Below are 27,775 nucleotides of genomic sequence, written 5' to 3' on the forward strand. Positions count from 1 at the left end.
CAGGTAAGGTAAGTGCCTAACCAAACGTGACTTTGCTCAACTATACCATCAAGAGTAAAATTGTTATTTACTTATTTCTTATTTGTTATTTCTCACAAGTAATTTTTTAATTTATTCCATTAAAACAAATTTTAACTCAGTGTTGGTGAATGAAATTAGTTCAATGTGAATAATAACAATATAAGATTGAAAATAATTGTAGTGTGACAAAAAATTTGTAAAATATAATTTTAATGTGAGGTTATATTGTGATAAATTTCGTTTTGTTTGTTTATATTTAAAAAGACGTCTGTTCCAGTGTATAAAGTTTTTGAACCCTCACCATGTAAGTACTTTTCGATTTTTAAATTTTTTAGTTATATTTTTAATCGCCGTAATGTCGAAAAGCAATTTTAGTACTTATAAGGAAATTATTATAATACGTTCATTATTATTCTGAATTATAATTTTATTTTCATTTCCTCTGCATTGCGTACAATTTTCTTTAAGTTACACACAAGTAATTGTTTACTTGTCTGTAACTTAAAAAAATAATTATAAAAATCAAATTTTGATTATAAAAATAAAAATTTTTAAGATTTTAAAGATTTTAAAATACAATGCATCGAATGTTAGTTTGTCGTCTTTTTTTAAGCTTGTAGGTATAATATATTTGGTATTGTCCTATAGTAAATTTTTAATTCTTCGGTTATTGATTTATAAAAAAGTATAATTTTTAACTAATAGAATAAAATCATTAAAATCACTTGAAAATGGGATGAAAAAATTTAGTAAAATTGATTAAGATAACGAGTCGGTAAATTAGTGCTCTGCGAAGTTGCCAGAAGTCGCTACCATCCACTCTCATGTTAGACTATTATAAACAGAAGTCACATTAAAGTTTATTTCTGCAAGTCTTACGTTGAACTTAAAGAGCAAATATTTATTTAAATAAATAAATATTTACTGTAATTACCCTCTTGTAAATTACGAAATTTATTAAAGTAAAAAATAAATGTGTCAGCCATATTGGATCCGCCATTTTGTATTTTTGAAAACAAAGGTGAAATTCGTATTCAGCAACCCCAAAAACCCCCGAGTAACAACTTTCAGGCGAATTGGGCGAATTTTTAAAAAATCGACGCCATATTGGATCCGCCATCTTAAATTTTGAATATTTACGAGTTTCTTTGATTGCTTAACATTATATAATATTTTTTCAGTGTTTTAAATATAAAAAACATGGTTCGGTCAATTTAAAAACAAATTTATTTAAATTAAAAAAATTTTTTTTAAAGAAATGTTTAAATAACATTTCTTTGTATTAAAATTCATTGTATTTTACATATTTTTAAAATTTTTTATCTCCAATTTTACGGATAATTGCATATAGTGCCTGTTTTTACCGACATTCAAAGTTCGGATCCTCAATAAAACTTTAATTCTAATTCTCTATATAATTTCAATTTCCAAACTGCCATTCACAATTATTATTATCATCACATTTGCATCAATGCCTTTTATCTAAAAAAAAGTTCCCCAATATTCATTGTTCATGTCCACTTTACGAATTTGGCTTCGCTGTGAATAAAACGCGAATTTTGGCACGTTCGCCATTTGGCCCATCATTAACAATCGTTCTGCATTTGGGTACCGCAATGAATTTATTTGCAAGGCGTTTAACACTTGGAAAACAGAGCCACTGTTCTTTGATAGAGGAACTTTAAAGCAGTGCCAGAAGCTGTTACGTAATTTTCTGTTTGCAAAGTGTCATAGGAAAGTTTCATGAGTCTGCGCGCGGTTTTATTAATTTAAATATGTTTCCACTTTTACATATTTATATTAATTCAAAGGATTTTGGGAACAAAAATTATTTTCCCCTAGCATTTTAGAAAATAGTTTAGTTTTTCTGAAACTGAAAGTTAATATTTAAATTATTAATATTTAATTAGTTAATATTTAGAAAAAATATTTAAAAGAAAATTTAAACTGAATGTTTGCTCCTTGTAATTTATTTTTCAGGAATAGTTGTAATAATGAAAGGTGAAAATATTTTAGTTTTTTAACACTAGATCGAAATCTGGTGGTGCGCGTGCCAGCATTGCTCGTAAGTCAGTTTTACACCCGATTCGCTAAAATTTCCGCACTATAGCCGCTAGTCGAGTAGACGCAATGCGTCGGGACTGTTTGCCAGAAAAGCCGCAATACCGTAGAGCTTGGGGGCTCGTCGATTCATTTATGTTTCCGGATGAATGAAACTAACGCGAGATATTTACAAATTTTTTGCTTTTAAATAAATAATTCAAAAAATTTTTATAACTTACCACCACAGCACCAAAAATTTCCTAAAAATTTAAATCTTTAGACAATTTTCACTAAAATTACCATTTTAATATTCTAAAAACATTACAAGTGGAGATTTGATAAATTTTCCCTGCTGTGGGTGAAATTAATCGTGTCTGAAGTAGGCGGTCACTTAGAGTGCGCAGTCGACCACCGCGCAGAGGCTCGAATGCGCAGAAGTTAACTGCGCACTCTACGTAACCGCCCACTTTGAAAACAAAATTATTTTAACTTTCTATTTGAGTACTTGGAAAGTACTCTGTGAATTAATCAATCAATTAGAAATATATTCGACTATTAAAATTTAAATATTTGATTATTTCTTTTATGAAAAACATGAAAAGATATATTTGGCGCATTAGGAGAATTCGTCCGGTTCTGTAGGATCGTATAACTGACTCTAATTAAATCATTTAACTTCGTTAACCTTTTGAGAAAAGTGTGGGCTTTTGTACATCACTCTAAAAATAATAAAAAAAAGTATTAAGTTCTTGCAGACTTTATCAACCACATGAATATAGTAAAACATGACATAACATAATATAATAATTTTATATTATTAAATTTTCTAATTGATTTATTAATAAGTTTTAAACTTATATAACAAAATTGTTTTTGAAAAATTAAACTCAGAAAAAAGTCAAAACTTACAGAATACTTATTTTTAAAGAAATATATAGTTTAAAACTTATTGATAATATAATATTAATAATAATTAACAATATAATAATTAATAATATTAATAATATTAATAAAAAATAAATAAAACAGCATAAAAAACTGTATCATATTCGCATTATATCAATAATGATATAATAGAACACAATTTGTTGAATAAGAAAGATCCCTATTGTTTTTGTTTAAAAACAAAAAAAATCGATTCAGTTTAACATTATTTTCTTCTATTTCAATTTCTATTGAACTTGAAATGCAATGACATAAATATTGATAAAGTGCTTTCAAGCGAAATGATTGACTGTTCTCTCTTTCCTTTCGTACTCACGCGGTTTATCATATAACTCTGCAATAAACTCTCTAATTCTAAATATAAAAAAAAAATTAATGATCTGTAATTAGCTTTTTTTCACCGACAAAATAGGATAGCAGGGAAGATTGCGGTAAGCTTTCGATGTAATATTCGGAAATTTTGAGAGTAAGTGAGCCGCTAGCTTTCTTTCTGTGTAACGTTCAATTATTACTTTCACAAATAATAACATTTTTCATCGAAATTCAATGTTTTTAAAAAAATTTTGATAAAATTCTATGCAAGAATTCAATTATTTTCATAAATAATAAAATGCTTTTTAGGAATTCAATTATTATTTTCAAAAAAATTTAATAAAATGCCACACGGACATTAAATTATTCTCAAAAATTTTAATAGAATTCTTTGTATAATTTAATTATTTTTAAAAACTTTTCGCAATTCAACGATTTTTAATATCTATTATTTTTATAAAATTTCCAAACAGAATTCAATTATTTAAAAAATTTTTTATAAAAATCTTCATAAGAATTCAATTCTTTTCATGAATAATACAAATTTGCCAGAAATTTAATTATTTAAATTAAAATTTGCATAAAATTAGTCGAAGGAAATGAATTATTTAAAAAATTTTATAAAATTCTTCGCAAGAATTAAATTATTTTTATAAATATTTAAATTCTTTGATGAATAATAAAATTTGTTTCAGGAATTTAATTTATTAAATGGATTTAAGAAAGAAGTAAATATTTTTGATGAAAATTAGGAAAAACCCGCAGGAAAATAAAATATAGAATGGAATTTTTGTCAGCTTTATGAAGTTTCTAAAACGAGTTTTTTTAGTCGTCAAGTTTAATTTTTTGATAGCTACTTTTTTCATACTTTTTTTTAGTACGAAAGCTACTTTTTGCTACTTTTTTAAAATTAATTATCGAGTGTGCGAAGTCTGAGTTAATTAAAATTTGTTATTACAATTTGTTGTATAAATATTATTTGTTATTACAATTTGTTGAAGTTGTTAATTATCATTTGTTATTACAATTTGTTTGTTGGAAAATAAGTTGGACAATTACAATCGATTATAATTGCAAATAGTAATTAGTTTTATTAACTTACAAGGGTTTTTAATTAACAATAGTATAAGGAATTTGATTGTTTATTAATTTACATTAGTTAATTGATTATTAATTGACATTAATAATCAATTATTACCTAATAATACTAAATTTTAATAATTATTACCTAATATTATTAAAAAAATACGTCCCTATGTCGTACAGATAAATTATAAATAATTTTTTCTTTAATTATAAAAGAAATATTTTTCAAAAATTAAAAAAAAGTCTTTTTCTGAATTTAGAAAAACAGAAAATCTCATTAATAATTTATTTGTCATATAAGATTCACTAAGTAAGCGCCAAATGGCGATAAATCTGTTTTCGCTTCTGATTCCTGTCGGGAAGAAAAAACCGAAGAAGAAGAAGAGGAAGAAGTAGAGGAATATGAGTTTCGAATCAACACAGACGCAATAATTTGTGAAAGAAAACGTGCGAGAAGAATTATACTTTACTTGCTATACAACATTTGAAGGTGTATATCAAAATGAAAACGCATGCGCGAAATTCAATCGGAGAAACGTCGCCTGGTCGCGTGGCGCGAGCGTTAGAAATTGTGACTTGATGCTTTTCAGTCTCTCCGGTCCCTTCGTCCGTCCTTGTCCTTTTCTCGTGAAAATTCTTTTTCTCAATTTTTGAAATCGTTATTTAAAAAAAAAAAAATTCAAAAAATCACCAGGAGACTCGAAAAAAAACAACCAATCATGGACGAAGCCGAGAGAAATAATTAAAAAAATTTCTTTTTCGAAACATCAACAAAAAAAACAAAACCGATGACACAAAACTCTTGTTGTGATCTTCTACCAAGAACTCCTAAAATTGAGGAAAACTTCTTCGGAGAGCCTGGTAGTGAAGATCGAGAAGAATTAACCAAACTTATCATCATCCTAATCAGGGACCAATATCAATTATTATTAATAAATAAAAAAACTAGAATATGTCAACGGAAATTGTCACGGTGACCGAAATGAAGAATCATTCCAGGAAGATTGGCGAACAAAAGGATGCGAGTACAGCTCAAAGAAGATGGCGCCTTCTTGCAAGAGCGTTAAGTCGTTCTCCAGAGCTATTCCCTGAAATTGAGTACAATGATGATATTTCAGTGAGACGTTTCACAACATTCAATCTATTGAGACCGTTAATTCTTGAAAATGTTGCCGATCCCGAATCTTCCTGGTATGAATATTCAACGATAATTGACAATGATTTATTTAATGTGCAAATAAGGAAGGTTAATAAAAATTTCACCGCCAATGAATTGATTGGCTTCAATAATACAGGCAATGTTTGTGTCTGGCCATCGGAGGAATGTTTGGGTTATTATTTATTGAAGAATCGAATGATCTGCAGGAATAAAGTTGTATTGGAATTGGGTGGTGGAATGAGTTGTTTGGCTGGTGTACTCGTGGCCAAATACTGCAATCCAAGTGGTGTCACACTCACGGACGGAAACGTGACCAGCGTTGATAATGTCAGATGCATCGTTGCCAGAAACAGCATGGCAGATTTCGTAAGGTGCGGCGTTGTGCAATGGGCCAGGGCCGCCAATGCGCTTAGGCAAAACGGAAACAATGGAAATCGAATTCAGGTAAATCGGAAAATTTTGATACAGTGGCATTTTTTGGAAATTAAAATTGAAAATTGCTGTTAAATCGAGCTGCAAGCTTGCTGATAGCTTGCAGGAAGATTGCAGGTGACTTGCAGGGCAAAAGAACTGCTAGCAGCCATGTGTTAGCTTTCAGCAAGCTTCCTGCAAGCTTGCAGATTAATTAAGCTTTCTGGTAGCTTTCAGGAAGCTTGCAGGAAACAAGAAGGTCATTTGCAGTGCAAAATTGCTGCAAATGGCCAATTTTTAGCTTCCTGCAAGCTTCCTGAAAACGTACGGATTAATTAAGCTTGCAGGAAACTAGCAGGTAATTAATTAGCCAATTGTAAGCTTCCTGTAAACTTACAGATTAATTAAGCTTGCAGGAAACTAGCAGGTAATTAATTAGCCAATTGTAAGCTTCCTGCAAGCTTCCTGTAAACGTACGGATTAATTAAGCTTGCAGGAAACTAGCAGGTAATTAATTAGCCAATTGTAAGCTTCCTGCAAGCTTCCTGTAAACATACAGATTAATTAAGCTTGCAGGAAACTAGCAGGTAATTAAATAGCCAATTGCAAGCTTCCTGCAAGCTTCCTGTAAACTTACAGATTAATTAAGCTTTCAGGAAGCTTGCAGGAAACTAGCAGGTAATTTGCAGTCAGGGTGGCTACATGTCAGTAAAGTCAGGAAAATTTCAGGGAAACAACATTTTTGTCAGTAAAGTCAGGGAAATTAGGAAAATTGAGACTTTTTTCGACTAATTTTCAAAAATTGCGACTTTTTCGCCTTTTTTTTAAATTGAATTTAATTGAAAATAATTAATTTATTTCAAGTATTTTGTTAAAATTTTGGAAAATCAACTTTTGAAGAATTTTAATAGCAAATTTTGAAAATAAATTTAATTATCAAAAATTTTAATGAAAAATCTTTAAAGGTAAATTTAAAAATGAAAATTAATGAAAATTAGCATCTAATTCTTTAAAATTCAATATTTTCAATTACATATTTCCAAAAATAATAACATTTTAGAATTATTTTTAGTCTTTTTGGAGAAAAAAATTATGTTCAAAATTTTTAATTAAAATTCATCAAAAAATTAATTAGTTTTTTTCAAATTCTATACAACAATTCTTTTAAGAAATCTTTGAATAATGTAAATAAAAATTTATAAAAATTGACTTTTTGGACTTATTAAAACTTTTGAGAAATCATGGTCCTGTTTATAATTAAAATTCTTGAAAAATTTGATCATTTTTAATTATACTTTTCAAAATGTCAATTATTTTAAAAATATTTTACCGCAAATATCAATTATTTCGAAAAAATCATTATTAGGTATATAATTGAAATTCTTTAAAATTTTTATTTTTTTTATTTTTAAACACTTAATTATTTTAAAATTATTTTATCAAATTTAAGTCATTTTTTAAAAAATTTACCAAATTTCAATTGTTTTTCAAAATTTTAACAAATTTCAATTATTTGTTAAAGATTTGATCAAATTTACATTATTTTGCAAAAATTTATACCTAATTTCAATTACTTTTCAACGATTTTACGAAATTTCAATTATTTTTTAAATGATTTTACCAAATTTCAATTAACTCGAAGAAATCATTTATAATTAAAATTCTTTTAAAAAAAATTTTTTTTATTTTTTAAAAACTCAATTATTTGTAAAAGATTTGATCAAATTTCCATTATTTTGTAAAGATTTTATACCAAATTTCAATTATTTTCCAAAAACTTTACCAAATGTCAATTATTTGTAAAAGATTTAATCAAATTCTGAATTATTTTTCAAAAGATTTTACGAAATAATTAAAATTCTTCAAAAATTGTATTTTTTTATTTTTAAAAAACTCAATTATTTTAAAAATATTTTATCACAATTTCAATTATTTTTAAAAGATTTTATCAAATTTCCATTATTTTGCAAAGATTTTATATAAAATTTCAATTATTTTAAAAAGATTTTATCAAATTTCCATTATTTTGCAAAGATTTTATATCAAATTTCAATTATTTTTCAAAAACTTTACCAAATGTCAATTATTTGTAAAAGATTTGATCAAATTTCCATTATTTTGAAAAGATTTTATACCAATTTTGAATTATTTTTCAAAAGATTTTACGAAATTTCAATTATTTTTTTAATTGATTTTACCAAATTTCAATTTTTGTTTTTTGATATCATTTAATTGTATATAATTGTAAAAATATTGTCATTCAAAAATTATTTAGAAATATTTTTAAAAAATTAATATTAAGAATTTCTTTATTAAAATTTTTTGAATATATTCTACCTTAATATCTTTAAAAAGAAGAAGTGAACAGTTTGAATTATTATAAAAAATTGAATTTTTGTATTTAAATAATTAAATTCTCGAAGAACTTTCGAAAAATTATTAAAAATTAATATAAATAATTAATTGTGAAATGAAGTTTAGTCAAAAATTGTAGAAAATAATTAAAGTTTAAAAGGGTTATAGTTGTAATGTTTATAGAAATTATTAAATTTAAAAAGTTGAAATTTTTTAAATTTTTTTTACCGTGTTATTAAATTTAATTGGATATTTATTTATATTTATTTTAATTATTTATTTATTTATTCCCGTTGATTTAAATAAGAAGTATTTAAATATTTATTTAGCAAAATTATTCAAGTTTTGATTATAATTGAATTTAGAAATCAGTGAAGAATCAGGAAAATACAATTTTTAGCTTCCTGCAAGCTACCAGCTCGATTTGTCAATTAAAAATTAAACCAACGGTACGTGAAAACAAAAATATTTCGAACACTTTTCTTATCTCGCTCACGTGATGGTGAAACCTTTTTCATTATAATCTCTTTGTTTACACATTTGTTAATTTCTCCTACTAAACTGCACCCACTTCCGTTATTACAAAATCACGACTAAAAATAATCTAAATTTTTCTGAAATTTTTACAACAGCAAAGTGTTACGGTCGGAAAAATTGATTCCTTACAGGAAAATTTAATTAATTTTCCGAAATGAAAGTAGAATGCATATCTATAATTGGAAGTTAAAAAGCGAAATTTCAACTATGCTGTGCGTTTGCATATTTCCATTTGCGGTAAACGATTCTGTTGTTTAATTTGAAAGCCATAATTGAAAGTGTATTACGACTTTAAAAGCTTATACTTGTTTGAAATTTTAATGCTAATCGAGAACATTCAATGAGAATTTGTTATTTGTTATTTGGTAATTTGATAATAATTTCCCTCTCCCTGCCTGAGCACATGTACTTCTAATAACCATATGCGATTAAATTCGCATTTAATTATATCCGCACTAAACACAATTACAATTATAATGATATTGTTTAATTTAATTCTCTTTAAAATTACTCTCTCTCTCTCTCTCTTTTTAGTTGATGTAAATTTTAATGGAGGTTATTAGTTCTAATTAGATTACATACTTCGTTTGTATTTGTACTTTTTCACTAATACAGTATTAGACTTAATAATTATATTCATAACCATTAGCAACAAGGTTAGAATATTTTTTTATTTCCTATTTTTAATTTTTTTTTTTTTTTTTTTTTTTTTTTTTTATTAAATTTTTTAATTTTTTTGAAATTTTTACAGACATAAGTAAGTAGAAAAGAAAATTTTGTTTCATGAAAGGTTTGACCATCATGTAAAGGAAAAGATGCTTTTGTTGTTCGAGATAAGCGATAGGTTCTTGTATTTATGTTATTAATTGATTATCAAAAGGGTCGACCCTTTGACGTAATCTTGGATTAAAAATAGAAATTTTATTAACACCATACGTTCGAAAATTGTCAGAAATATCCAAAAGTGAGCCCTAACTATGCCCAAAGACTTTAGCCACAGTAAACCTTGGACAACTCTTCGCCCCAATAGAAATAAAAAATAAAAAATGAAAATGAAAAAAAAATCCTAAATTTTTTTTTTTTTTTGACACAGTCTTGGGACGCAGAGGCTGTGGATGAATCGAGAAGAACTGACGGTCTCTACGACATTATTCTCAGTGCCGATTGTCTATTTTTCGATGACGCCCGTCTTGACCTGGTGGAGACAATTTACGGATGGCTGGCCGATGATGGAATTGCTCTAGTAATGGCACCAAGAAGAGGTACAACATTCCAAAGATTTGCCGAAGCGGCCCTCAAACGGGGCTTTCTGGCTCGTCAAACCGAACACTACGACGCTAAAGTTTGGTCCAGACACTTGGAACTTCTCGAGAATAATCACGAATACTGTCCGGATTTGCACTTTCCCATTCTCCTCGAACTCACCAAACAAAAGAACACTCCTCCAGGATGATTCTCTTAAAAAAAAAAAAAAAAAAAAAAAAAAATTTCTTCATAATTCCTTCAATATTCCAATAATATTGAAAATTTAATAACTTTTGGGAAAATCTTTGCCAAATCTTCAAAGATCTGGAAAAGAACGCTTTTAAAAAATCTGTTTTTCAAAAAAAAATTCGTGACAAACGCGACCTTTACTTTAGAAAACAGAATTTTTTTTTTGTAAATCCTTACTTTTTCGAAAAAAATTTGATCTACAATTTGGGTCAATTCTAATTTTCAAGTCTCAATTTTCTTTTTAGTGAGACTTTAAATTTGTCAACATCTTCCTTTTTAGTTTGTTGTGAAGCTGAAAATTTTGTTTTTAAGAGCAAAAATTGTGAAATAATTTCTTTTTTTCTCTCTTTTAGTAACTTGCGAGATATAATTTTGGATTTTTTTTTAATCCAGAAAAATTGTGATCTAGTGTTTAATAAACTAGATTTTATTTTTTTCCCTATGCTCCAGAGTATTTGTGAGTAATAGTGCTGATTTGTAAACTTAAGGACTATTAATGAATGGATAGAAAAAGTTGTTGGTATTTTAGGACCAAACTATTATTATTATTCACCACAAAGCTGAATTTCAAAGACATCAATTTTCTTTCTTTGCGACTATTTAAATATTTGTAATTTTTACTCTTCTTTAGAAAAGGGAACATTTTCTAATTAGGAAAAAAATTTCCTTAAAATTTTTTTTTCTATATAGATTGTGACATTTGAACGTAAACTTTAAGAAGAAGGTATTTTTCAACACTTAGGATCTAAACAGATTTAAAACATTTTGTAATTAGAAAAAACATTTCATTAAAAAAAAAATTTTTTTTCTTTGGAAATTCTATATAGATTGTGACATTTGAATGTGAAATTTAATAGAAAGATATTTTTGAACCCTTTGGATCTAAACATATTTAAAACATTTGAACATTTTCTAATTAGAATTTATAATAAAAAAAATTGAAGAAATTTTTTTTTCATTGTAAATTTTATATAAATTATGACATTTGAACCTAAACTTTAAGAAAAACGTATTTTTGAACCCTCAGGATCCTAAACAGATGTAAAACATTTTCTAATTAGAAAAAACATTTCATTAATTTTTTTTTTTTTTTTTTTTTTAAATTGTAAATTTTGTGACATTTGAACGTGAACTTTAAAGAGAAAGGTATTTTCGAACCCTCAGGATCTAAAGAGATTGCGACACGTATTCTTATATATTATAAAAAGCTCAGCAAAGACTTGATGAGAAGGAAAGGAAAGTGTCTCCTCAATTTAAAAAAAAAGAACGGAGCAACACACGATATTTTTAGGAAAAGCCACTTACTTCCAATGTTCTATTAAATCCTAGTCAAGGTCATTTATTGACATGGTTCCATTTGACATGGTTCCATCATGTGCCAGGAAGAGATCGCCTGCTACTAACTTCACTCTATCGATTAATTTCCTCCCTTTAGAAAAGTATTATTTTCTCAAATTTGACAACTTTTTTGTCAATTTTTCTATTTCAAATTAAAAAAAAAAAAAAAAAAAAAAAAAAAAAAAAATTATAAAATGAAACATTCAAAAAAGAAACATTTAGAAATGAAACATTAAAAAAAATATTTAAAAATAAAACATTAAAAAAAAACCAAAAAACATTAAAAAAAGAAACGTTTAGAAATAAAACATTAAAAAATAACAAAAAAAACATTTAAAAATGAAACATTCGAAAAAGAAACATAGAAACAAAAAAATTAAGAAAGAAAAAGTGCGAAAATGTTTATAAGTGTCGAATAAATTATTTTCTTCAAAAAAAGAAAACTTGGAAGCAATTGGAATTGAGACGAAAAAATTTTCTATATTCTGAAAGACATATTTATTTTTAGAAATTTTCTTTTTCTATTTTCTTTTTTCTTCGTGAATTTTACCTTATTTGCGCCAAGTCGTTCCCTCCCAAGGACCAATCTAGTTAAGTCTAGTCAAATGTACTTTTAGAAAAAAAAAATCATTATTGTGAAACGAGAGATTAAGAAAAGTTGTAAATAAAAACCGAGATAACGATGAGAAAGAGGCTCTAAATATGAAGATATATAGAAAAATATATTTCTAGCGAAAATTTGTAAATATAGAAATATTTATTTTCAGCTGAATATTTTGCGTGAATCATTATTATATACATACATATACTATATATATTCAAGAAAAAAAGACGCTCTACCATATTTATTATTAATAAATCTATTTTTTTCATTTGTTAATAAAATTTCAAAAAAAAAAAATTTTTGAATGCACATATCATACCTACTTTGCTTTTTTTATTTTCTAACATATTATACTCGACGAATGTTTAAAATATTTAAAAATGCCTGGAATTTAATAAATACGATCCGTTTCTGAATTTTGACTTTCTTTTTATAAAAAAAAAATCCTTTCCCTCGTAGAAGTCTTTCGAAATAAATTTTTATTTATAGTTTCAACTTTTTATATTTTTTTAAATTCAATTTTGAATTATTTAATTTGAATTTTATATTTAAAAAAATCTATTTTAATTAAAATAATCTATTATAATTTTTAAAAAAAACTATTTCCATTTATATAAAGTCTACTGTTATTGAAAAAAAATCTATTTCAATAAATAATATAATTTATCTTGAAAGAGGACAAATCTGTAAAAAAAAAAAAAGTTTGTTTTCCGAATAGTGAAAGATGTCGGGAAAATATTTAGACATTTTTGAAGAGCTCTTCCGCTTCATCAGCTTTCCACTCTTTGGGTAAGGAAATTTTATGGTTGCATGACTTATGGGGAACTAAAAGTTTGATTTTTTTAAAAATAAAATTTTCCTTTACATTAAATCGAAAAATCGTTTTTATAGGATACAAAATATTTTTAAAAATAAATTAACAAAGTTTGTTGCAAAAATTTACCTGTTTAATTATTATTATTATTATTATTATTATTATTATTATTATTATTATTATTATTATTATTATTATTATCATTATTTTTATAATTGGTAATATTATTATATTTATATACAAATATATATTTTTTTTATTTTATATGAAAAATTAAAAAAAAATATTTATTTATATATTTTAGTTGAAAAATTAAAAAAAAATATTTATTTATATATTTTAGTTGAAAAATTAAAAAAAAATGTTTATTTATATATTTTAGTTGAAAAATTAAAAAAATATGTTTATTTATTTATTTTAGCTGAAAAATGAAATATAAATTATGTTTATTTATTTATCTACGGGTATTAAGTGTTATTTGCTTTCGTTATATTTGTTATTTGTGACAGGCTTTTTTATTATAATCTATTTATTAATACACAATGTTTAATGATTATTACAGTGCTTTTACTTTACGTATTTTTGACGACCCATAATCAATTTATTATTTTTTTTAATACACGTTATCCTTTCATTTTATTATTGACATTATTTTACTTTTTATTATCAAACACAATTAAGGTTTGGTTGTTTTTTTGTTACGAAATATTCGATGAAAGTAGGGGAGCGAGAAAATGTATTTTTTTTTGTCAGAAACAATAATTTGCGTTTAATTTACGAGAGAATGAAGTGAAGTGAAAAATAATTTCAACATTCTTTTTTTCAAGGAGATGAAGAATAAAAATTCCACAGTACCTCGATGTTTCATTTTTTATGGGACTAATAATAAAATCGAGAAAAGTTTTCCAGTAATATCTTCTGTTTCAATTTTTGCATCTTATTAATAAAATTAAAAATTTTTTTTTGTTCTACAATTTTTAAAATCTAAATTTTATTTTACGATTTTTAGAAAAGTTAGAAAACAAAATTGAATTTTGTTTAGCTTGTTTATCCGGAAATGTATAGTTATACTTTCCATAGTTGCTAATTTTTGTGGCTTCTGTTTATATAACAAGAAAAAAGAATTTTTCTAAAGTTATCGACATTTTTCGCTGCAAACATTTTTTCGAACATTTCGAAAATGACATAATTATTCTCGAAGGATAAATCTTTCGACAGTGGTTAAAATTTTAGTTTTAATAATACAAGTATAATGTCACTTTAGTAAACAAATTAGTTAAATTTAATTTGATAAAAGATAACTATTAAAAAAAAAAAAAAAAAAAAAAAAAAAAAAAAAAAAAAAAAAAAAAAAAAAAATTACCATGACACCCGAACTTTGTCCGAAATATTAAAATTTTCTTTTGCGTCTGCAAAAAAACCACTTTTTTCATTCACCAAATCATATATCGTTAATAGAGCTTTGTTGGCTAAGGAATTGTGATAAAAATTGAGCGGACTCGTAAAAGCTTGTCACTCGTAAAATCTGCAGCTGTTTAACTTTTCAGTGCCAAGTGTTCTTCTGTTCACGGAAATAAGCTGAAATCGCAAATCCTCGTTAAACCGCAACGGATTTGCGACTTCACTCACACCAAGTGTGACATGCATTTTTCCTCCGTCAATTTTCACCCTTATAACTAAAACTTTACGTAAATTTCATTTTCCCATTTTCTTCAAATTCTTTTAAAAAAAAAAATTTTCACTCTCTTTTACTTTTATTAAGAAACACTTTCCTTACATTAAAAAAAACGATTTATTTTTTTTCTATAAAACTTCCACTCGAACCTTATGTCCCGCAAAATTCTTGATTTATAACGCGAGTGTAAAAGTGAAACAGGCACTTTGTCAGAGAAAAATATTGTCTTTGATGGAATTGAAGAAAAGAAATTGAAATAAAATAAAATGTCAAGGAAGGAAATATTGAGAGTTGTCACTTCCACTCCATTTGGTTTTATTTTTACTGTAAATGTACTTTTAGAGAGGGAAATTTACAGATCGGTATTTCAAAGTTTTATTCGTAAAGTTAGATTTATAAATTTTATAAATTTTATAAATTTTATAAATTTTATAATTTTACTGCAGTATTTGAATTTTTTCTTACAAGAGATTAAAAAAGTAATTAAAGAAATATTTCTTGAGGAAAAATATTTTTTAATGCTTTATGACGCTCGTCATTAATGAGTCACTTGGAGGCAGACGTCGACTCGTGACAATGCTTTACTTACAAGGATCCGAAACGTCAAAAAAAGTGTACCGCGATTGATGGTCATGTACATTGATCCTTATGGGCGATATTATCAAATTTTAGTCGACTTCTCTGTCGGGGTTATGAGAAATTAAATTATATTCTGAAAAAACTCGAAAGTTGTCAGATGTCTTTTTCGTAGAAAATTATTTCATTAAACTAATTCAGTTGTATCTTGTCTGGAAAAACATTTCTGGAAAATCATTAATTTTTTTCCAATAAAGAAACATTTCTTTCAAGTTGTCAATTGTCTTTATTATGGAAAGAAATTTCTCAAAAGTTGCCATTTGTCTTACTTCAAAAAAAATCATTTTTCTGAAGTTGTCAGTTGTCCATTTTTAGAAAATCATTTTTCTAAAGTTGTCAGTTGTCTTTTCTCAGAAAAATCACTTTGTAAATGTTACAAAATCATTTTTCAAAAGTTTTCACTTGTCCTTTTGTACAAAATTATCGTTTTCCTCACACTTTAGATAATCCCCCCCCCCCAAAAAAAAAAGAAAATTGAATAAAATTAAGTGTTTTGTCTTTTGGACAACTCTAAACGGATCTGGGTCAATGGGATGTGACATATTTTGTATTTTTCATATTCCTTGGCACTAATAATCGCTAAGAGCAATTTTCATCGTTGCCAACAAAATATAACGTTGCTCTCGTCTCGCGCGTCTTGAAAAGATGGTGTGTCTGTGATAATAGAGAACCTTCTCTCAACTAAAATTGGTAAAAATTTTGTTAAAAAAAAAAAATCAAAACTGTCGCGCCGTAACTTCTAATTTCATTTTTAACTCACTTGATACTTGTGTCTGGCCGAGCTGGCGCTCGTTCATCTGTGGAAAAACTCATTAGACCTAATCTAAAACCCATTTAATTTATATTTTCGCAAAAAATTCACTTAATAATAAATGTTTCCTTCAATTTTACAATATCATCGCCAATTTATCATTTTAATGAATATATTTTTTCCACTCGCAATTATCCTAATTATATTTCCCACATTTAATTTTAACACACGTATTTATATTGTAGCCAAGTATAATTTTCTTCATTAATTTTCATTGAGAATTTTCCATTTTTCATAATTGTTATTTAAAAAAAAAAAAAAAAAAAAAAAAAAAAAAAAAAAAAAATCACAATGAATTTTTATACTTTTTATTAATAAAATAAATAAAAAAATTCGACTCAATGTTCTATGTTTAAAGCAAAATTAATAAATTATTTCACTATGAAAATTAATTACTGCCTCTAAATCAATTTTCGAAAACTATTTTAATACCGAATTTAATTGCTATTAATAAAGAGTTAAAAATTAATAAACCTGACGTTCTGCAAAATTCTCTTTAATTAAAGGGGACATTTTTACTTAATATCCGGCAGAAAAATAAGTAAATCCGTTTTGGGTTTGATAATTTGAGAGCCGCAGGCGTAAATTTCAGATTGGAATCTCGCCCAGAAGCATAAAATTATTATCATTGTTATTACAAAGCTTTTCAGTTATGTTTGGTATCTTAATTCTTCTGCAAGGTCAAAAGGAAAATAAATTTTTCTCTATACTTCCGAATTATGACATATTTTGAGAACTTTTTTTTTATTATCGAAATCGCTCCGATTTTTCCGGAATAAGAAATAATTGGCAATATATAGTATAATAAAAAGAATATAAATAATAAATAATAATAAAATGTGTCAAAGTTTAAATATCAGACAATAAAAATAATTAGTTATAAAAAAAAAATTTAATTTTAAATTTTAAATTTTAGTTTTCAATTTTAGTTTTAACTGCGAATATTTTTATTGTCTTTGACATTTAGAAGTTTGCCGCTACGATTTTCTATATATGTCAACATATGTTGTAGTCGACAGTCAAAATATCATATATATATATAGAATAGGAAATTATGAATTTAGTTTTATGGGAACTTTAATACTAGTAATAACAATCAAAATACAGCTGTTATGAGAATTTCGACAATGTTTAGTTTTCCTTGGCAGATTAAAACGTTTAGAGCTTTTTACCCAAAGTCTCATTTCTATATTGTAATGTCTAGTGTAGGTGGTATTTCTGACAAATCCTTCCTTTCGAAAGCTTTTTCTCTTCTGTTTATTCTTTCGCAGCTATAAAATCAAACTCCTCTCTTTCTGTTAATGAACCCGAAAAAATGTTCCAAAATAAAAAAAAAAAAAAAAAAAAAAAAAAAAAAAATTCAATTAACAGAAAAATCGTTTGAAGGTGAATTTTTTTCGCAATCAAGACGAGGAAATAAAACATTTTTCCTTTGTTAAATAGAAAGAAATATAAGGTATTAAAAATTAAAAAGAAATTAAAAAAAAAAAATTTTTTAAATTAAAAAAAAATCGAAACGAATAAAAGGAAGTAAGAAACAAATAAAAACAAATAAGTGGAATAAGATGAACTAAAATTTTAAAAACAGTTTTTAAAAAATTTCCATTTTGGAAATAAGTTTAGAATAGTATTTTTGAAAAACAATTTTCATTAAAGGGTTCATCATCATATACTGTATTATAAACCATTTGGAAGAGAGATAATTCCGTTGTGGAATTATTTTCTGATGACAGCCTTTGATCTGGGAGTTTGTCATTAAAAATGAAAGATCAGAAGATTCTTGTTTGAAGTCTGAGCACGAATGACGAAAGCTCCTTTTTTGTATTACTACAACTACCTTTCGCAAGAAAAAAGCTCGTTAGAGAAAAAAGAGAAAAAAAAGTGTGTGAGAGAGAGAAAGAAAAAGACTGTGTGACACACAAACTTTCGGATAAAAAATGGTTTTTATTCGATGGCGATAATAAAAAAGAAAAATGAATTATTACCTGAAAAGCTTTTCACAAGATAGGTTGTACAAATACACAATGTCACGTGCCTGGGACAATCGAAATAATCATTTTTCAAACTGTCGGCTGTCATTTTATTATTTTCCTTTTATTTATTATTTTAATTTTTTCATTTATTTAATATTATTTATATTATTTTATTTTTTAAGCTATGTTTACTAAAAGATCCACTAAAATATTATTCATAATGTTCAACATATATATTTATTATAATAATAATTATTATTATTATTAAATTATAATTATTTATAATAATAAATATTATTAATAAATTTTTTATGTCTTTTTATTTTTTTTAAATGTTTAACAATTTGGCATTAGTTTAACAGTTGGCATTGTTAATGAATTTGATATTATACTTTTAAAATGTTTGCTATTTTATTATTTATTTTATTTTTTCGTATTTTTTGTTTATTTATTTATTTATTTAAAAATTTTTTTTTTATTTATTAATTGAAATAAATAATAATGGAAAATAATACAAAGAAATAAATAATGCTAATAAGAAAACAAAAATATTTTTGGAAAATTGACAAGAAATGTAAAACTGAAGGTAAGTTATACAATTGAGAGAAAATTTATATTCTGTGCTTTTTCTCATGACACAAAGAACTTTTCCAAACACGATCGTGTCAACAATCTGTCATAAAATTCTTATTTTCCCTTGTCTAATAATACCGTTTATAAAATATAGCAAATTTTTTTTTCAAAAAAAAATATTTACGATATTTTTCTTATATTACATTTTTTATTTCACTATATTGTGATAAAGAAATTTTTTTACTGTGAGAAAAATTTAATTTCTTTAAATTTTATATAAATATTTGTTAATTATAAATTTTTGTTCATTATAAATATTTGTTAATCATAAATTTTTTTGCATTACAAATACTTGTTAATTATAAATTTTTGTTTATTTTACATTTTTTTTCATTAAAAATATTTATTTTTCTATTTCTAGGACCTTAAGTTTTATTAAAAATTTTATTAAAAATATTTATTAATTATAAAAAAAATAATATTAAAAAAAAAAAAATTTTATTATTTTTATATTTTATTATTTTAAAAAAATTTTTTTTATTATTTTTTTTTAAATTAATATAATTATTTTTTAAATTATTTTAATTTTATTAAAAGATTTAATAGGGTTATTAATTTTTTTTAATATTTCGTTTAAAATTTTCATGAGACCTTGAAGAAGGTCAGATTTGATGGAATATATTTTAATCGTTTTGCAACTACAAAAGATTATGTGGCGAGTTTCTTGTTAATCATGAAACCTTGCAAGGCTTAGTTTTAGAGTTCTGTTGTACAAGATTGTCAATAAACTGGACAATATATCCCATTTCTCAAAATGTCTAAATTCGATCTGCATTAGCACTTAACGTCAAACTTGCATGTAAATTATTAAAGTCAACAAGGTCGACCTCACAATTTATATTATTATTCAAAAAATTAAAAAAAAAAACAAAGCAATTAGTTGCTATTTAATTCAAAAAAATTTTTTCTACTTAATTGATAATTTTTTTTTTCAACTTATTACTTAATAAAAGAATTGCTAGACATTACAATTATTATTATTTTTACAAATTTCTTTTTTATTTACTATTATTTATTATATTATTTTTGCTTATTTTATTTATTATTTTTACAAATTTTTTTTTATTTACTATTATTTATTATATTATTTTTGCTTATAACCATTTTATGAAATTGTAAAATTTTATTTTTAAACCTCACTTTATTTTTTTTATTTTTTTTGAAATTAATTTCAGATTCAAAAATAAATAAAAAATTTGTTTGCTATTAATTTTGATTGTGAAATATTTTGTTGTAAAGGAAAAAAAATATTTTTATTAAAAAAATAAATCCTATCGTCCCCCTTTTATTTCCCAACCCAGCGTTCTTTACAATGTATAATATTGGATCGGGCAATTAATTAAAATAATTATTTATATTTTCTCTGGAGAGTTGAAGGATGAGAACACATTGTATAGTGAGAGGGGTAGATAATGGGAAACCTTTGTTTTTTTATTTTATTTTAATCGATTACTATAGATTGCCGTTGATTGGATTCGATCGTGTTTCGAAGTTCTAATTAAGGACAAGGGTGGCAATAGGATAAAAGAAGCTGGGGGGAGGGAATCGTCGTGTGAACTTCATTCATCTAAATGAATTTCTAGATTACAAAGTCAATTTCTATTCTCTAAAGTAATTGATACCAATGTCAATAATCAAACTAAAAAGCAATTGATATTAATTTCATTTTCTGAATATTTCCATAAAAAATAATAACTGTCTATAAGTTAAAAAAAGTGAAATTTTTTTTTATTTCTACTTTCAAGTAAAAATTTATTTTTCAATCATGATTTTCTTTTTACTATTATTTTCAATGCCTGAATTATTTACAATTTCTGAATTAATATACATAAATATAATTATATTATCAATATACATAAATATAATTATATTATAAATATAATTATACATGATATACATTTTTTTAAATTAAAAAAAAATTGTTTTGCATAATTTTTTAAAACTTTAATTTATCAAAAAGTTTTCGAAAACTTTCGTCGGAGGGAAAATCAGTTTAGAGAATAATACATAACGCCACACACGTTAAGCTGTCAGGAGCAAATGACACACACAGTGCAGTAGTTTTGAATTGTTGAGAACTGACGAGTAAATTCAACTTATGTCTTAAATGTTCATTAAAGTGACATATAAATCATATCATACATAGAGTATCCCAGAGCTTTTAAGCGACTTTCGCTCCTGAAAATGGTAATTATTTTCAGAGCAGTTCAGAGAAAGTGTTCAAGGAAATTTTAATTATTAAAACTTGGGAGAAATTAAATTAAATTAGAATTAAAATTAAATTAAAATGTAATTTAAAGTATTAAATTTGAAAATAAAAATTTAATAATATTTAACTTTGAAAACGAATTGAATGAAAAGAAATTCGAATAAAATATTAACACAAACATTTTTCTCAGAAACTATTAAACCAAAGTTATCAGTTGTCCTTCTAAAAAACCATTTTTTCCAAAGTTATCAGTTGTCCTCGATTATAAAAACATTTTTCTAAAGATGTCAGTTGTCTTTCCTCTGAAAAAAAAAAAAATTCTCAAAAGTTATCAGTTGTCCTTCTATAGAAAAATCATTTTTCTAAAGTCGTCAGCTGTCTTCCCACTCAGAAAATAATTTCTCAAAAGTTATCAGTTGTCCATCGAAATTTTCTTTAAATATTTATTCAAAATCACAATCAAAATTAAAATCAAACTCAAAGAAAATAAAATTAAACTTATCATTCTTACGAATAGAGAAAAATTGTTTTAAAACAGTAAATAAGAATTATTTCTTTAGGAATTATTTTTAAAGTATTTCAATAGTTTTGAAAAGTTTTCTTAATGCCAATTATTTCTGTCTAGAAATTATTGTTGAACAACAAAGACTTAGCACACTTGAGAATTTTCACAATAATCCCAAGAAGTGCCAGAAATAAAATTAGTTTTGTTTAAAAATTGGCTTTACTTTTTAACAACTGTTTTAAAAATATTTCCCCTAAAGGTCGAATACTTTTTTTTATTTTTAGTTTCAGAGCCTTAAAAAAATTAATGTTTAGTTTTAAAAATTAATTATTATGTTAAAAATTGAATCTTATGTTAAAAATAAATTTTTATTTATAACAATTAATTCTTATTTAAAAAATTAAATAGTTCTTTTTGAAAATAAAATTTTTATTCAAGATTTTATTTTATATTTGTTTTTATTAATATGTATAAATCTGCAAAATCTTTTTATTTGAAACCATACATCGACCGTCTAATCCATTGTCTCGACCGCATGTGTTTTGTAGAAAATAAGAAGTCATAAAATTACCAGGAAGTATAAGATGTTTCCATAATATTGATTCTAAAAGTGCAAATAATTTTTTTGTTTAAACTAAATTTTTTCTTTCGAATTCTTCATTTTTTGAAAAGAAATCGAACATCGAAGATATTTTTCGATAAAACATAATAAAGATCAGATTTGTGATAAGAAAAGGTTGAAAATTTACAGCTATCGTAAGTTTGAGGCTCTAATAATAATAACTTCTATTAATATATTATTAGACTTTTCTAAAAATAAACATCAGACGCCTTGCTCCAAAAGATTTATAAATGTGCACCTAATTTCAGGGCATTAATTTCACAAGTCATTATATTGTCTTGCTACAAAATTTGCTATTTAAATTTTAATAATCTTTTAAAGCTCCCAACAAAATTTATCGTCGAAACAATGTAATTAATACAAAATTTGATATTAACATTTTTTTTAAGCTCTAGAAAAATTCTTTTTTCGAAAAGAATTCGAAAATATTTTTTACAACTTTTTTTTAATTGAAATTGAGAAATTCAAAAATAGTAAAATTATTTACGAATTCGAAAAGTAATTGATTGTGAAAATTTTTGTCGTCTCATAAATTTTTCTTTTGATCTTGCGCATCACTTGTATTTTAATTGTCCACTGTAATGAAGAAACCGGATACAAAATAGTTTGAATGAGAATAAAGTAAAGGCCAAGTACAACGAAGACCTGGCTCAAGGCTAAGGAAGACAGCAGCTAATTGCCAACTAATTTAGGCTGGCTTTCTCTAGGAGAAAATTTATCTACTGTACACAAAAGGCAATTAAGCGAAATTTGAGAAATTTTACTCTCAAGATATTTTCAACTTAAAACATTTTATGCCATAAATTTATACACTTCATTTGCACATCTGTTTATAATCTACGAAAAAAGGAATTCAACAAAATTTTTCCCCTATTTTTAAAATTCTATTTTAAATAATTATTGATTTTTGCAATTAAAATTTTTTTTCAATTTTCCCACCATCTAATTTATTCGACATTATCGATCATATTTCATAATTTGATTAGTCGATTCTAAAGAGCAGAAACCCTGAAATGTAATCATCAAATTACCCTTTTGGTTCATCGAAAATTGAATAAAACAGGAACTTATTTCTCGAAATTAAATTTCTAAAAACTAAAATTAAAAAATGGCTTTCATAATTGTAATAATAAAAAATAATCGTCAAATAAGTTTCTGTAATTCGGATCGAATGTCCATTTAGAAAAAAGATAAATAAAAGAAAGATTTTTATTCCTATAAATCGAATTCCAATAATTCCACATTCAAACTTTGATTCAGTCGAGAAAGAACCTAATTGTCAGTTCGACACATACATATCGGGTTTCCGTTTTGAAAGGAAGAATATTTTCCATTAAATAATATTTCGAGGCAAATAAAATAGAATTAATTATTTACTGAAAAGTTTGTAAACCATTTTTTTTTGTTCATAAAGTTTCAAACTTTCATATCCTCGCATTTATAGAAAAAAACAGGGTCAATTCTATATTTCAATATTGTGTCATTAATAAATTGCTTCTGTGATAGATTTTTTATTTATTGGAAAATGCAAATCCATCACAATTCTTTTTTGTAGACGATTAAATGACATCCTACGCAAAGGATTGGGAAACAATTTTTTTTTAAATTTTAAAAGAAAAATTAATTCACGAAAATGGTGAAATTTTTTTATTAATCAAAAAATTGCTTTTCACATTTTTTAGTTATACAAAATAGATTTTTTAATCAGCATATTTCTGTTCTTAAGGGCTGACTATTGGAAGTCGCAGACGCGAAAATTTTGTGATTATTGTAAATGTTGGCTAGCTGATAATAAGCCGAGTATTGAATTTCACGAGAATGGAAAAAAGCACAAGGAAAATGTGGAGAAGAAGCTCAAGGAAATTCGAAAGAAAAGCATCAAGGAATCCAAGCAACAACAAAAGTTTGATGACGACATTAAAAAAATGGAAAACGTAAAAGTTTCTTTAATCTAGAAAAGAATTTTTTTAATTCAAATTATTTTTCAAAAAATTATTTAAAAAAAGAAATTTTTTAAAATTTTTTACAGGCTGCCATGGCTGCTTATCTCAAAGACGTTGAAAACGACCGAAAGGATTTGACAGCAGAAAGTATAATTCGTCAGAAGAATTTAAAACTCGAAGAAAGCAGAGTGAGTCGAATTTTTTACAATGATTACCAATTTTTTTTCAAGAGAAAAATATGTACAAATTAAATTTTTTGTCTTTTAGGAACTACCAAATCCAAATCAAATGCCTTCGGCGTCAGCGGAAACGAATCCGAGGTTTCATAATGTAAAATCTTAACCAAAATTTAACATTTAATTATTTATTTTTTTTTTTTAATTAATGACAACGATTTGTTTTTAGTTTTCGTATGACAAGGATCCTTTGGATATAAGAAGAAAACCAAAGAACCCTCCGATGCCGAAGGGAAACCAAAAGGGTGGAAATCAGGGCAAACAGAGTAAAAAACAAAAAAATAAAGTTGCTCCGGAGGGAAGTCAGAGAATTACAAAATTGTGGTACGAAGCAAAGAGTCCCGAGGGATATCCATATTACTGGCACATTGAAACAAATGGTACATACAGTATTTTTCATTTCTCAAACGCGTCATTTTTCTAATAAATTGAAATATGAATGTCAAACGAAGCAAAAGCAATGAGTTCACGTAGTCGCATAATGGAAACTTTGATGTACATTTTCTCCATGACGAGTAAAACGAAAAAGTACAACTAAAATTTCCTTTTTTCATACTCTTTTCCAAGTATTCAAAGTCGTTTCCCTGCCTTTTTTTCGCTACGTAAATCATTACATAATTTACATTAGTTTCATTTTTTCAAATTTTTTTTTAAATTAAATCACAAGGTAGTATTTTCAATTTCACAAAGTTATCACTTTCTGATTCGATTTTAATTTTCTGTTTAGGAACTTTTTCAACATTTATTATTTAACAATTGAACTTTTTAAATTACATTGAAGTCTAATTCAATTTTACGATTTCAGTCACTAAAATATTGTAAAGCATTAAGCCTTTTGATCGTAGAGGCAAAGTTAGCAGTTGGTGCTTAGGTCATAAGTCCTGTTGCGTAATTATGAATATAACAATGCGTTCAAAGTTGTTACATAATCTTTTGTTGAATTATAAAAAGAAAATTCATAGTGAAATATATTTTGAGACTGTTTGAGTGTTCGGCACGTAAGGGCCAATTTAGACTCTGACCCATGACAATGCTGTGCTTACAAGGATCCAAATCGTCAAAAAAAGTGTACCGCGACTACTGGTCACGTTCATTGATCTCTATGGCAAATATCCCGAAATCTACCGTTTCCTAAACGCGAAAAAATTACCGCAAGGAAAAAAAGAGCAGTAAAGAAATAAAAGAATATAAACCTTAAACAATTTAATAGTGGATAAAATTAACTAATTCTTCCTACTTAGAAGAAGGGAGATTTATTGTAGCTATTTGACCAAAAGGTCCCTTTGACGCAAAGTGATCACTTGTCTTTATTGATTCACTAAATTAGAGTCAACGGTGCGCATTGCTTTGCTGATATCTTTGCAAATAACTAATCAATTGGCTTTTCAGAGCAAGTTGTCACTTGTCTGTAATACAAAGTGATCACTCATCTATAGTGACTTTTATTTAAAGAAACAGCCCTTTGAAAAAAATTTAAAGGAATCCCCCTTTTGCAAAAATTTAAGGAAACCCTTTGAGCCCATTGCTATTTTTTTAGTTTATGCAGAAAATCGTTTTTCTAAAGTTGTCAGTCCTGTTAAAAATGGTCCTATTCTCAGAAATGCATTTTCCCAAAGTTATCAGTTGTCCTTCGATTCAAAAACATTTCTCTAAAGTCGCCTTTCCTCTCACAAAGACTACTTCCACAAAGTTATCAGTTGTCCTTCGATACAAAAACATTTTTCTAATGTTGGCACTTGTATTTCGTCTCAAAAAACTATTTCCCCAAAGTTATCAGTTGTCCTTCGATACAAAAACATTTTTCAACAGTTGTCACTTGTCCTTCCTCTCAGAAAATAATTTCTTAAAGGTCGACTCGAGACATTGCTGTGGTTACAAGGATCCGAATCGTCAAATAAAGTGTACCGCGATAGATGGGTATGAGCATTGCTCCTTATGGGAAGTATTTCATCATCATGACTGGTATTCGATGGTCAATGATAAAAAAATAAATACTAGAAAAGTATTTCAGAGTGGGCACTTCTTTACAGAAGCGTCTTTCTTCGTCATATTCGAGGTCAGAGTAATCACTTGTCCTTTAGACAAAGTTATCACTTGTCCTGAACACAAAGTGGTCACTTGTTGACACTGATCTTCCAGAAAGTTAAAATTATTGTTGCCAATCAAGCTAGGTTCAGAGTGGTCACTTGTCCTGAACACAAAGTTATCACTTGTCCTTAACACGAAGTGGTCAGATGTCCTTAACACAAAGTGGTCACTTGTCCTGAATACTATTCCAGAAAACAGCCTTGGCTAGTTGTGTATTGCTTCAGTTTATTTTGTTTTGCAAATGGTCACTTGTCCATTGACCCAAACTGTTCACTTATTAATGGAAAAAAATAAATTAAATGTGTTTAATTTTTGCAAATTCTAGAAACTGTTTGGGAAGCTCCTGAAGAAGGTTACATGACAATAGCAGAGCAAGAGGAAGAGGCTAAAGAGCAACAAATTCAAGAGGAACTTCTAAACCAACTGGACGAAGAGGAGGCGGAGAAAAAAGCTGAAATTTTAGAAGAGAGGCGAGCAAATGACGAGAGGGAGAAATTGAAGGAAATTCGAAAAAGTAAAGAGGAGGAAGAACGAGATGAAGAGGAAGAGGAAATTCCCTACAGAAGAGATTATAGTGTTCCTGAGAAACCACAACCCTATGGTTCTTGGCAAACTGTTAAAGTTGTGTAAGTCCCCCCTCCCCTATTTTCAAGAGGAGAATTTTAAACAAAAACTATCTAAATTCCTTTCCTCTAAAAAACTATTCAATTTACAATTTAATTTAAACAAACTATTTAATTTATATTCTTTTATCTTATTAAAATATTTCCATTTTGTCAATAAAAAGAAAAAAAAAATTTTTAGGGAAACGAAACCAGTTGACCTGCAATTGCCAAAGAAAAAACAAGCACCAATTGCTCCGGTTTTGCAAAATGATTTGCCTCCACCTTCCCAACGAGTTTTTAAGGAAAAAACCATCGACAGAATAGTAACCGGAAGCGATGATGAAGATCAAGTACCCTCCACCTTCAAGAAGCGAAAATTTGGACAAAAAAATGTACGAAGAAGATGCGACGATTGAACGAAATTTCCCTTATCCTAAATTTTGAATAGAAAAAAATTTATTTCAAAGCTTGATTCAAAAACATTGAAAAAGAAATAATTATCCAAACTGAAAATCATTTGTGATTTTCCATTCTCAAAATTATTTTCCTTATTATCAGTTCAATTACCACTTGAAGGTAAGAACGATCCTCGACTTTGTAAAGTACCCTAAAGCGATACTTTAGAAAATAAAATATTTTTCACAAAAAAAAGTAAATTTTTTCGGTATTTATTGTAAAATCCAGTGTTGGGGTGATTTAGTTTCGAAAATTATTCCTGAA

At 26.0% G+C, this 27,775-nt stretch overlaps 2 protein-coding genes across 2 annotated transcripts; both read left to right on the plus strand.

Annotated features, from left to right (window-relative positions):
* The first annotated feature begins 24 nt into the window (after positions 1-24).
* LOC122506581 (WW domain-binding protein 4) lies at positions 25-27,706 on the plus strand. Its single transcript, XM_043618854.1, has 7 exons — positions 25-325; positions 23,910-24,117; positions 24,213-24,314; positions 24,394-24,456; positions 24,532-24,742; positions 26,776-27,076; positions 27,255-27,706. Coding segments are annotated over exons 1-7 (1,104 nt in total). The 5' UTR covers positions 25-323; the 3' UTR covers positions 27,472-27,706.
* Positions 4,990-11,888, plus strand: LOC122506582 (calmodulin-lysine N-methyltransferase). Its single transcript, XM_043618855.1, has 2 exons — positions 4,990-6,010; positions 9,963-11,888. Exons 1-2 carry the CDS (start codon positions 5,360-5,362, stop codon positions 10,320-10,322), a joined length of 1,011 nt encoding a protein of 336 aa, XP_043474790.1. The 5' UTR covers positions 4,990-5,359; the 3' UTR covers positions 10,323-11,888.
* Positions 27,707-27,775: the final 69 nt, after the last annotated feature.

Source organism: Leptopilina heterotoma, unplaced genomic scaffold (assembly GCF_015476425.1).
Source record: "Leptopilina heterotoma isolate Lh14 unplaced genomic scaffold, ASM1547642v1 Lhet_42, whole genome shotgun sequence".
Lineage (NCBI taxonomy): Eukaryota > Metazoa > Arthropoda > Insecta > Hymenoptera > Figitidae > Leptopilina > Leptopilina heterotoma.